The following is a 13,039-nucleotide window of genomic DNA, read 5'->3' on the forward strand; positions in this document are numbered from 1 at the left end:
AGTCCATCTAGTCCAGCTCTCTGCTACTCGCAGTGGCCCACCAGGTGCCTTTGGGAGCTCACCTGCAGGATGTGAAAGCACGGCCTTTCTGCGGCGTTTTTTTTTGCTTCCGATGACCTGGTCTGTTAAGGCATTTGCAATCTCAGATCAAGGAGGATCAAGATTGGGAGCCATAGATTGACTTCTCCTCCATAAATCTGTCCAAGCCCCTTTTAAAGCTATCCAGGTGAGTGGCCATCACCACCTCCTGTGGCAGCATATTCCAAACACCAATCACACGTTCCGTGAAAAAGTGTTTCCTTTTATTAGTTCTAATTCTTCCCCCCAGCATTTTCAATGGATGCCCCCTGGTTCTAGTATTGTGAGAAAGAGAGAAAAATTTCTCTCTGTCAACATTTTCTACCCCATGCATCATTTTATAGATTTCAATCATATCCCCCCTCAGACGTCTCCTCTCCAAACTAAAGAGTCCCAAACACCGCAGCCTCTCCTCATAAGGAAGGTGCTCCAGTCCCTCAATAATCCCCGTTGCCCTTCTCTGCACTTTTTCTATCTCCTCAATAACCTTTTTGAGATGCGGCGACCAGAACTGGACACAGTACTCCAAGTGCGGTCGCACCACGGCTTTATATAAGGGCATGACAACCTTTGCCGTTTTATTATCAATTCCTTTCCTAATGATCCCCAGCATAGAGTTTGCCTTTTTCACAGCTGCCATGCATTGAGTTGACATTCCCATGGAACTATCAACTAAGACGCCCAAATCCCTTTCCTGGTCTGTGACTGATAGCACTGACCCTTGTAGCTTGTATGTGAAGTTTGGATTTTTTGCCCCCATGTGCTTCATTTTGCATTTTGCTACATCATTTTGCTGCATTTTGCAATCTGAACCAACTCCCAAACCATAAACTTAGAGGGGCACTTTCAAGAGCGAGATGTCATTCCTTTCCGTCGCCTTTATTTCAAGGTCGGATCTTAGACATTCCTCGGCAAGATCGACGCTGTTCTTTCTGCCTTTCCAATACTGATTCCCCTGAACACATCTTGCTCTCCTGCCCCAAGTATGACAGCTTTAGGCCCGACATCTCTGCCTTAACATCGGCTGGGTTCTCGGGTCTTTCTACCAACACAAAGATGATTCTTCAGCTCAACAATTCGGAGGCCAAAATAACGGAAATCGGAGCCACATTTTTGCTGCACACTTTGGACTAGGTTCAGTTGGCTTCCGTTCACGCTGTTTTCACTGTTCCTTATTGGATTTACTCTTTCCTTTTTCCTTTTGTCCCCATGTTGGGTATGCCTAATAGAGGTCTCTGAATCTGAATGAGCGCAGAGAATGAAACTCTCACTACTCTGAAAACAAATGTTTTCCCCCCTTTATTCCTTGTGTCCTCCGTTGACATTTCTCGCCACAGATCAGACCCACAAGATGGTGTTCCTGCCTCCTCCGTGCACCTGTTTTTAACACTCACAGGTGCCTGATCCCAAAATCCCAGAGCCCCCGTGGTCTTCCACCAGACATGTCTGAATTGCTCGCCAGTCTCGCAGAGAACGGAAACAGCCCCTTCGCAAGTCATCTGCGTCAAGACCCGCCTTGAACCAAAGGGAAGCGGGGGCCCCAAGAGCCCTCGACGGGCAGCCTCAGTCCGAATCGCTTTCGTCTGGCTTTGCTGAGTCGATGGCCGACGCCAAGTTCTCTTCCTGGCCCCGGAGCCTCTCTCCTAGGAGGGAAATGGAGACGCGGCTTAGAAACTGCCATGTATAAAGTTATGCAAGCAGACAAGTTAACATGTCAAAGGCTTTCACAGCCTTCGTCAATCACTGGAGTGTTGGGAATCACTAAGGTGTTGTGTGGTTTCTGGGCTATACGGCCGTGTTCTAGTAGCATTTTCTCCTGCCGTTTCAACTGCATCTGTGGCTGGCCACAGCCATAGATGCAGACGAAACGTCAGGAGAAAATGCTACTAGAACACGGCCATACAGCCCAGAAACCACACAACAACCAAGTTAATATGTAAATTAAAGAAAACCCCGGATAAATTTTAAAACACTTGGAAAAACATTGTTAATGTAATATGCCTTTTAGATATCTCTTTGTGGGAGATATTACTGTTCTTACCTTTATTTACCCGGGTGTTTTGTTGAGATCGTATGTGTTATTTGTATGTTGAGAAATAATGGTTATTGTACTATTTTAATTTCAATAAAACTTTAATTAAAAAAAACCCTGCCATGTCCCACAACTGTGATGTCCCACAATATTCCAGGTGAGGTCTAACCAATGCAGAATAGAGAGGTACAATTGCATTCCTCAACCTAGACACTATATCAGTGATGGCGAACCTTTTCGAGACCGAGTGCCCAAATTGCAGCCCCAAACTCACTTATTTATTGCAAAGTGCCAACACGGCAATTTAATCTGAATACTGAGGTTTTAGTTTAGACAATACGGTTGCCTTTGAGTTGCCCATTACTCAGGAGTAAGCTTGGTGAAGCAACCGTGCCACACTTCGAATGGGTGAATCACGACCCTAGGAGGGTTTACTCAAAAGCAAGCCCCACTGCCAGCAACCGAGCTTACTCCCATGTAAAGGATCGTGCCCAGGACAGCCTAGATGGGGGTGGGGGGGTGATTTTCTGCCCCCCCCCCACATGATGAACTCTGGGTGCGCGTGCCCACAGAGAGGGCTCTGAGTGCCACCTCTGGCACCCGTGCCATAGGTTCGCCATCACTGCACTATACTCCTATTGATAGACCAGAATCGCATTGGCTCTCTTGGCTGCCGCATCACACTGCTGACTCATGTTCAGTTTATGATCTACTAAGACTCCCAGATCCCTTTCACATGTAGTGTTGTCAAACCAGGTGTCCCCCATCCTACATCTGTGCATTTCATTTTGTCTGCCTGAGTGTAGTATCTTACATTTATCTCTGTTGAAATTCATTTTGTTAGTTTGGGCCCAGTTCTCTTATCTGCCCAGATCATTTTGAATTCTGACCCTGTCCTCTAGGGCATCAGCTACCCCTCCTAATTTGGTGTCACCTGCAAACTGAATTAGCATGCCCTCTATTCCATCATCCAAGTCATTGATAAAAATATTGAATAGCACTGGGCCCAAGATAGAACCCTGTGGCACCCCGCTAGTCACTTCTCTCCAGGATGAAGATGAGCCATTAATTAACCCTTTGAGTTCGGTCAGTCAACCAATTAGAAATCCATCTAATAGTAGCATTGTCAAGTTCACTAGCTGACTTGAAAGAATATTATGGGACACCTCGTCAAAAGCTTTACTAAAATCAAGGGATGCTACGTCCACAGCCTTCCCTTCATCTACTAAGTTTGTCACCCTTAAAAAAAAAGAAATGAGATTAGTCTGGCATGACTTGTTCTTCAGAAATCCATGCTGACTGTTTGTGACCACAGCATCCCCTTCTAAGCGCTGCCAGCCTGTGGCTTTGCAAGTATAAATGAACTGATTAATGGGCGGAGATATTGAGTAAATGCTGAGATGTTCAGCCGGTGAGGCAACTGGGTGGTAGAGAAACGCCCCAAAACGGAGATTTCCACATCCAGGGCTTTCCTGTTTATCCTAAGAGGGCCACGTGTTCCTGACACAGCCCTTCCCACCAACCAGATAAAGAACGAGCGCCAAAGTCCTTTCTTGACTCACAAGGGGACGCGGCAGCTAAGACTCAAGCTCCAGGAGAAATGCGCTGTGTGTGGCTACTGCTGGTCAGCTTCGCACTGCTGGTGGCCATGTTTTCTGGGACTGCTGGCCGGGCAATGTTGGCCCCAGAAGTGGCCCAGGCTTTAACTGAGCAACCTGATCAACAGCATCCTGGGGTAAGTGCAGAGTGTTTTCCAAAAAGATGTGAGAATGTTGCGAACTGTGTGGAGACGTGGTGAAAGTGTCCAACTAGGGCTGTGGTGGCGAACCTTTGGCACTCCAGATGTTACGGACTACAACTCCCATCAGCCCCTGCCAGCATGGCCAATTGACCATGCTGGCAGGGGCTGATGGGAATTGTAGTCCGTAACATCTGGAGTGCCAAAGGTTTGCCACCACTGAACCTAGGGTTCACCACTGAACCTTAGTCAGGGAGGCCCAGCTTCGAATCCCTGCTCTGCCATGGAAGCGTGCAAGCAAAACTGAGGAGCCGAGAATGCTGTGAACCGCTTTGGGTCTCCATTACAAAGAAAAGTGGGGTACAAGTGAAGCAGAATTGAGATGGGTTCGTTTGCCAACGGCATACATAGATTTACCAGTGGATTAGACAAATTCATGAAGAACAAATTGGTCAGTAGCTACTGCCCATGGTGACTAAAAGGAAACTTCATGCTCAGAGGCAGTCTACCTCTGAATCCCAGTGACAGGAAGCAACATAAGTGAAAGGCCTCAGCCTCTATGCCCAGTTGTTGGACCTCCAGAGGAACTGGTGGGCCGCTGTGTGAACGAATAAACCCAAACCTGTTAACACCCGAGCTACAAGGGACATTGACCACTGAGTGACCACAACGTTTCTTTGTGGTGCAATTAAAGTGTACAGATGCTCAGACTTATTTCCTCGTTCGCTGAAACAGAGATGACAATAAACTGCAGATATCACGCCTAAACAGACAAACAAAAGAGACATATGGGCAACGTCCAACAATAGGACGTTCTCTGTGCTGACAAGCGCATAGCCAAAAATTGTAATGATATTGATATTTAGATGGGGATTGCAGACAATGCCGCGTTTTACGGCTTTACTACTTCATCAGTTAGACTTCTGATTCGCTTGCCCTTTTGCTGGGAAATCCTTTTAAGCAGCTGTGTGATCCAATAAGTATCTCTGTCATTGTTGGTGATGCTTGTACATTTCCTATCAAGACATATTTTTAAAAAAAAATAGAAGATAATATGTTCCCATAATCAGCAGGCAAAACTGAGTCCATTCATGTACTTTAATCCCTGAATTTAAATTAAATTAAATTGTGTTTTTATGTATTTTAAAAATTGTTGTTCACCATCCTGAGCCCTTAGGGGAAGGGTGATATACAAAACTAATAAAATGGAAAAAGGAAAAAAATAGAAATGGTAGCCAGCCACGACGCCAGCTGAGGAGACGTCCACAGGAAATGCTCAGCCAGTGGTTGGTGGCCTGGAGAGTAGCAGAAAAATGGTTTTTGCCTGAAATGCTTAATTTTTCTGCACTACGCAGACCAAAAACAAAACAAAAAGCCAAAATGGTTCTTTTAAAAATGTTTGTGAAATGTTTCAAATGGTCTGTGCGGAAATGATTGTGGATTGAGTCAAGTTGAGGAACTCATTGCTTTTGGTTTCCAAGACTTGAGCGAGGCTATCAAAGATCAGACATTTGGGGGGATATTAATTCATAGGGTGCAACTTAATACTCACTGGCTGGGGTGGGTTTTCTGGGCTGGGTGGCTGTAGTCTGGTAGTTTTTGCTCCTAACATTTTACCCCATCCATGGCTGGCATTTTCATAGGCACATCACGGTCAGATGCATTTCTGTCTGTGGCACACACACTGCCCAGTTGGTTTAGAGCAGAGGTGTCCAACTCTAGCACTTCAGATGTTCGTGGACTACAAGACCCATCAGCCCCTGCTGGCATGGCCAATTCAAGGACATTTCGAGAGGCATAAGAACAAACCAATTGCAGAGCGTTGTCCTCACTGATTGTAACCATTATTGTATTTGAAAAACCCTGACCTGCCTTTAACAGTCGTGAAGTTTAACGAGGCCAATTGGTTAATTATCTAGAATCTGGCTAGCTGTTATATTTACATTGAGATTACTTTGCCGTGCCGTTCTATCTTTTGTTTATATATATTACTCCAATGGAAGAATGAAAACAATTTTCCAAAACATTTGGTTACTGTTTGTAAAATTATAAATTTATTTGGGTTACTTAAAAGTAAATTGCTACTCCCGTGGGAGAACTAATTTTTTGAAGTCTTCATTGTTAGCCTGTAGGTACAAGTTTTCTTCATTTGGCCATGCCAGCAGAGGCTGATGGGAATTGTAGTCCATGAACATCTGAAGCACCATAGTTGGAAACCCATGGTTTATCGTCTTCTGATTGTGCTACACCACCCCCTGGTTCTTGCTCACTGTGCCCCGTGCCTCTCTTCCAGGGCGTGGTAAAACGTCTTCACGACAAGCGTGCAAAACACCCCTGCTTTGTGGTCAAATGGGTCAACGGTACCAAGATTACAGGACTCCGGCCAGGCTGCATGACTCACTTGGGAAAGCCGAACCATGAATTTCTGGCAAACTGAAGCAGTGAGGACGTTAACTCCGAGGCCCTCCCATGAAGGGTGCGTTCAGTTGGAACTGCCGGCCGTTGTGTTCACGGGAAGGGCATGCCAGGATTCTGAGACCCAGCAAGGAGCTGGGGTGTCTCCTTCCTCCCCATGCCGTTAAGTGTTTGACCTCAATAAAGCTTTAGTTAACTTTTGTCTAGGCTGTTAATTAAATTGATTCATTGTCTTTCCGCCTAACTAGGGTGGGGGACATCAGGCATCGAAGCGTTCACATTGACACTTAAATTTAAAAAGTAAATGTTTAAGAACAGAATAAGGAGACGTGGGGGTGGAAAGGGCCGCCAAGTCGCAGGCAAATTATGGTGCCTCCGTAGGGTTTTCAGAGCAAGAGACACTCAGAGGTGGTTTGCCATCGCCTGCCTCAGCAGAGCAGCCCTGATTGAAGGATTGGAGCACCTTCCTTATGAGGAGAGGCTGCAGCATTTGGGACTCTTTAGTTTGGAGAGGAGACGTCTATGGGGGATAGGATTGAAGTCTATAAAATCATGCATGGGGTAGAAAATGTTGACAGAGAGACATTTTTCTCTCTTTCTCACAATACTAGAACCAGGGGGCATCCATTGAAAATGCTGGGGGGAAGAATTAGGACTAATAAAAGGAAACACTTCTTCATGCAACGTGTGATTGGTGTTTGGAATATGCTGCCACAAAAGGTGGTGATGGCCACTCACCTGGATAGCTTTAAAAAGGGGCTTGGACAGATTTATGGAGGAGAAGTCGATCTATGGCTACCCATCTTGATCCTCCTTGATCTGAGGTTGCAAATGCCTTAGCAGACCAGGTGCTCGGGAGCAGCAGCAGCAGAAGGCCATTGCTTTCACCTCCTGCACGTGAGCTCCCAAAGGCACCTGGTGGGCCACTGCGAGTAGCAGAGTGCTGGACTAGATGGACTCTGGTCTGATCCAGCTGGCTTGTTCTTATGTTCTTATGACTCCCTCGGTGGTCTCCCATCCAAGTACAAACCAGGGCTAACTCTGGTTAGTTTCTGAGCTCTGATGAAATCAGGTTAGCCTGGGCCGTCAAGACAGGTCAAGAGAGGAGCTGTTCAGACCTGGTTCGCCTCACCCTCGCTCTGTAAAGCGACCCCAGGCTTCCTTGGTGATTCTCCACCCACGTACTAACCAGGGCCGACCTTCCTTAGAAGACGAGATCTGACGGGGTCCAGACAGCCTGGCCGATCCAGGTCAGGGCAAAACCGTTTTACCACATCGCTGCTCCCTTATAAAACCGCCACTCTGAACAGTTCGGTTTCACACACTGCGTGACGTTATAGAAGCACGGATCCCTGACCGGGTGAGGCAAACTGTTTTCCTGCCAACATGCCCCGACAGTTGGGATAGTTTTGGACCAGGAAAACCCCTCAGTGTGTGTCTCCACCCTGCCACCAAGTCTGCCAGGAACCGCCTTACTGTCTGGCCTACCTCACAAGGTTGCTGTGAAGATTAAACGAAGAAGGGAGAACTACATATTTTCCCCACCTCCATGTTCCCAGGAGGATGGTGAGATGCCACCTATCAGTATATCCTGAGCACACGCGAGTGTGAATTCTCCCTCACCCAAATATCTCACCCTAAATAGCCTGCCGAAAGCTTTACTTTTTACATGGAGTCGGGCAGGGGCTCATTCCAGCTCAAATTCCTGCATTTTGTCTGCAAGAAGCCCTTCCTCCAAATCCTCAGGCCATGGATCTGACCCGGGAAAATCCCTCTGCCCATGCTTAGAAGTACCATTTCATGTGTCCAAAGGTGGGAACCGGGGTTGCTTTGCTTTGCTCTGCTAAAATATCACACAACTAGTCATGTTTACAAATGATTTTAAAGAGTGTGTGCGAGTGAGTGAGTGAGTGAGTGAGTGTGCGAGTGTGCGAGTGAGCGAGTGAGTGAGTGAGTCAGAGACAGAGACAGAGAGCTGCTCGTTGGAAGGCCGTTATGCAGATATGAACAGCCCACAAGACAGATACTTCCTTACTTGCTCCATCAACGTTTCAACTGTGAACCGAACGTTTCCCTGCTCTGTGGAAATGCCAGGCTGCCAACGGCTGAGGGGTGGTTTGGGGTTTCACAGTCCAGCTTCTCCTGGGAACGTTCCCCTTGAGAAAGACAGTAGCCTCCCCCCATTACTTGCCAGCTGTTCATTTTCACCTGTGGTCATGGGTGGAATCTCCCCTTTCCAGTATGTGGCAACCCCCCAGCAAGGGGTCACCCGAGGGCTGCCATCTCTGGATGGGAAAATTCCCAGCGAGCTCAAGCTGTGGAATTATACGCCGGAAGACGAGGGGCTGAAGGCCTGGGTGGTGCCTCAGGCGAGCGCTCTCCCTGGGACAGGCTGGGCGGGTCCATCTTCTGTGTCCTTCAGTGACCCGGTGGAGACTTCTTAACAAGCAGATTGCAAATGTAATTTTCTAGCACTGGATGTCCGGGGGTGTATTTTGTCTGAGAAGAGGCATGGGGGGGGGGGGGAGGGAAAGGCACCCAGGGCAAAACGGCATCCGGCCCCACCCCCCTGCGCCCCCGTGACTCCCACCCATCTTCCTTTCCCCCGCTCCTCCCTACTTCCCTTAGTTTAAAAGCAGCCTTTAAAAGCAGCCTGGTGGGAACTACATTTCCCAGGAGGCCTTGCAAGCCCCAATTCCTGCAGGGAGTGGGGCTCACAAGGTCTCCTGGGAAGTGTAGTACACAAGACGGCACAGCGAGGGAAGACGTCCTGGAAACATTTCAGACTAAATAACTGCTTTAAAAGGGGATCCACTTGAAATGTTTTGAGGCAGGAAATAAAACATATTGGGAACTGAAGGGGGGAAAAAACAACGTGGAATTCCATGGAGGGAGCGTCGTATTTCCTGCCTCAAAGCATTTTGCAAGGTTTGTGCAGAAAGGGCCACTGAGAGAAATCTGGCTCCTGGAAGGGGGCGCAGGGGACAGGTCGATGCAGGGAGGAGGAGGAGGAGGAGGAGGAGGAGGAGGAGGAGGAGGAGGAGGAAGAGGAAGAGGAAGAGGAAGAAGAAGAAGAAGAAGAAGAAGAAGAAGAAGAAGAAGAAGAAGAAGAAGAAGAAGAGGAAGAGGAAGAGGAAGAGGAGGAGTTTGGATTTATATCCCCCCTTTCTCTCCTGCAGGAGACTCAAAGGGGCTTACAATCTCCTTGCCCTTCCCCCCTCACAACACACACCCTGTGAGGTAGGTGGGGCTGAGAGAGCTCCAAGAAGCTGTGACTAGCCCAATGTCACCCAGCTGGGGTGTGTGGGAGTGCACAGGCTAATCTGAATTCCCCAGGTAAGTCTCCACAGTTCAGGCAGCAGAGCAGGGAATCAAACCCGGTTCCTCCAGATTAGATACATGAGCTCTTCACCTCCTACGCCACTGCTGTGAGTTGAGGCAGGGGCATGGAAAAGCGGACAGCTGAATAAATATCAAACTCAAATGGGAGGGGAGCTGGTAGATGGGCAGCATTTGCTGCAGCGGAGGCCCCCCAACCCAGCTGAAACCTCTGCTCCGCTCACACCCCACGAATTCCTCTCCCTGGAGACATTCACTCACTTATTAGCTCTGCTATGGCCCTCTGCGTTCGCTTCTCGAGCTTCTCCAGTTTCTTGGCAACGTCTCGCTTCAAATCCCTAAGGGGCAAGAGAAGGACACTGACACGAAGCCCACCCACAAACACAAGCCAACGAGGCTGGCAAGAGCAGAGAGGCAAAGCAAACAGCCCTTTGCAGATGCAGAGAGCAAGTCTTGGGACAGCAAATTTATTTGAGTCGAGGGCTCGGCACAACAGCTGCCCTGTGCACAGTTGATATAGGACAGTGGTGGCGAACTTATGGCACGGGTGCCAGAGGTGGCACTCAGCCCTCTTTGTGGGCACGTGCAAACAGAGTCACCCCCCCCCCACACACACACACATCTAGGCTGGCCTTTGCCGCTGGGCTCGATTATTAGCATTAAACCTAAGACCTAGTTTTGGGGAAGAAGTGTCGGTAACTCTGTTAAGCACTGTTAAACCCCACTGATTTTCATGCGAAGAACTAAAGCGCGATCCTTTACCTGGGAGTAAGCTTGGTTGCTGGCAATGGGACTTGCTTCTGAGTAAACCCTCCTAGGGTCGTGATTCACCCGTTTGAAGAGTTGCATGGTTGCTTCAAAGCAGAGACACCAACTACCACCAAGCTTACTCCCGAGTAACGCACGCCTCGGAGCCAACCGTTTTTTCTAAACTAAAACCTCAGTATTCAGGTTAAATTGCCGTGTTGGCGCTTTGCGATATATAAGTGGGTTTTGGATTGCAATTTGGGCACTCAGTCTCAAAAAGGTTCGCCATCACTGATACAGGAGCAATTTGGAGAGGGGTGGTGTGCCCTTATGGAAGCCAGGGGTGTAAAATCTCCTGGCATAAAGTATAGGGAACTGGACAAAAGGCAAAACCCTCCAGGAAGAACAATATTTTAGACCAGTGGTTCCCAATCTGGAGTCCATGTACGCCAGGGGTGGGCAATTATTTTCTCCATGGGGCCGCATAAGAAACAGAAAATATCATGGAGGGCCGGGCCAAAAGGCAGGGGGGCGAGACGCTTTTGAAAGCCCCGCAGAAGCCGGCAGCCAAGGCAACCGGCTTCTGCGGGGCTTTCAAAGACGCCTCGCTCCCCAGCACGGCAGGGGGGCCAGTCAGGGTCATCCGGCGGGCCGGATGTGGCCCGCGGGCCGTATAATGCCCAGGTCTGATGTACGCTCAGGGATACGCACCAGAGCGTTTGAACGTATGCGGGGGGAAAAACATAATGAGTTTGCTAATATGGGAGTACAATTTTAGGGAAATGGGTTGCAAAGGGGGACATGAATGAAAAAAGGTTGGGGACCACTGTTTTAGACGGACGGCCCATTCTGTTTCCAGAAGGGCTCAAGAGCATAGAACTGGCCTGGAAGGATTGCAGTTTTAAACAACCTTCCATCACTGGATGAGCCAGCTGAATAAATAACGCTCAGGCCCTGCCCACTTGGAGCCAGCCATCCTGATAACGCAACAGGTCACCAATTCGGCATTTCCTAGCAGCTCTTCCAAGACCAGCTGTCCATCAAAGTAGCATGCAGGAGCTTTAAACTTCTGGCCCTTTCCGCCTCCTCCCTAGAAAAACACCACTGCAGTGTGGCCACTCACCAGTCGGGCTTCCTGGGCGCCAAGTTCGCCAGATCCTAGAGGGGGAAGAAAGAGGGAAACACACAGAGATATGGTGACGTCTCATCAGGAACAGCCAAACCAGCTTCCTGGCAAAGAGAATTCCACTAAAAGGGCCTCCAACGTACCACTTCTTCGATGATGGGTTCGGGCTTGGCCGCTTCCAGCTGGTCCTTCACCTTGTCCTCCACTAGAGGGCGAGAGGAGACAGCGAGAGATTCAGGAGTGGCCAAGAGGCCCACATTCAAAGGGTGGGGGGGATGCTACTGGAGAATCACCAGGGTCAGGTTGTGGCTTCCCTCCCCTCCCCCTCCACTCACACACACACCACTGAGGTCCTCCTCCAGCCTCAGCACAAACCTGAACAGGCCTCCCCAATAATTCTGGAAACCGTAGTCTGCCCCCTCCATCCCAGAGTCGTTCTTTGCTTTCTGGCATGAACATTCTTAAGACCCCCTTGGAAGACACTGGGGCAAACTCTTGTATGGGTGTCATGTGGATGTGTTTTGGGCCCACCGGCAATCAAGTACAGTGGGAAGGGCATTCTCCAAAGTTAAGAACATAAGAACATAAGAACAAGCCAGCTGGATCAGACCAGAATCCATCTAGTCCAGCTCTCTGCTACTCGCAGTGGCCCACCAGGTGCCTTTCGGAGCTCACAAGCAGGAGGTGAAAGCAATGGCCTTCTGCGGCTGTTGCTCCCGAGCACTGGGGGTCTCTTCCAACTCTATGATTCTGTGACACTCCCGTAGTTCATAACAGAGGAGAGGAAGTCCCCTCAGCAAAGGCGGGTTCAGGCCGATCCCCCAAATGATTTTCTGTACTCCCCTAATGGGGACCCAAAGCAGCTTGCATAATTCCTCCACACAACGATCCTGTGAGGTGGGTTAGGCTGTGAGGTTGTGAGTTTTTGTGGCATAAAGGGGGATTCGAACCCAAGTCCCTGAGATACGAGTCTGATATTCTTAACCACTTCACCACCGTGGCTGTCTCTGACATAAAATGCCACACAGATTTGGGCTCGGTGTAACTACCTTATTCTCCCAACCAGATTTTGCTGTCTCTAAACTGGAAAGTTTGTCCTGTACAGAAGGAGGAGACCCACCTTGTGGTCTGGTTCAGACAGACTCGGGGGGAGCCCAAGACCCCCCAGTTCGTCCTGGAACAGGTAAGCCAAACTGAAATCAGCAAACCTCACCAGGAAGCCAGGGAGAGTGACTTTTAACCGTGCTGCTGGCAAGACCGACACGTTCTCTGCTGGAGTTGTTTGTTCACGCAGCATTTGAGCTAGACTGCAGAAAAGCTGAGCTGTGCGGCTTCTTTGCATGGGAGGCCGGCCAGCTGGAACAAGCCACCGAGGGAGGGCAAGAGGGAATTGAAAAAAGTGGAAGAATTGCTGCTTTAGAAACAACTGTGTGTGTGTGTGGTGGGGGTGGGGGTGGGCAGATCCCAACCCCAATTATTGTGTTATAACACTGGTAGAAGAAGAAGAAGAGTTTGGATTTCTATCCCCCCTTTCTCTTTTGTAAGGAGACTCAAAGGGGCTGAC

The 13,039-nt window shown here is 48.9% G+C and overlaps 1 protein-coding gene across 1 annotated transcript; it reads right to left on the reverse strand.

The window, feature by feature from the left end:
* Nucleotides 1-936: 936 nt before the first annotated feature.
* Nucleotides 937-11,985, reverse strand: CCDC12 (coiled-coil domain containing 12). The gene is made up of 5 exons (XM_048510516.1): nucleotides 11,851-11,985; nucleotides 11,619-11,753; nucleotides 11,473-11,507; nucleotides 9,864-9,940; nucleotides 937-1,721 (listed from the first exon to the last, which is right to left on the reverse strand). Exons 1-5 carry the CDS (start codon nucleotides 11,983-11,985, stop codon nucleotides 1,642-1,644), a joined length of 462 nt encoding a protein of 153 aa, XP_048366473.1. The 3' UTR covers nucleotides 937-1,641.
* Between the last annotated feature and the right edge of the window lie 1,054 nt (nucleotides 11,986-13,039).

Source organism: Sphaerodactylus townsendi, linkage group LG11 (assembly GCF_021028975.2).
Source record: "Sphaerodactylus townsendi isolate TG3544 linkage group LG11, MPM_Stown_v2.3, whole genome shotgun sequence".
In the NCBI taxonomy this organism is placed as follows: domain Eukaryota; kingdom Metazoa; phylum Chordata; class Lepidosauria; order Squamata; family Sphaerodactylidae; genus Sphaerodactylus; species Sphaerodactylus townsendi.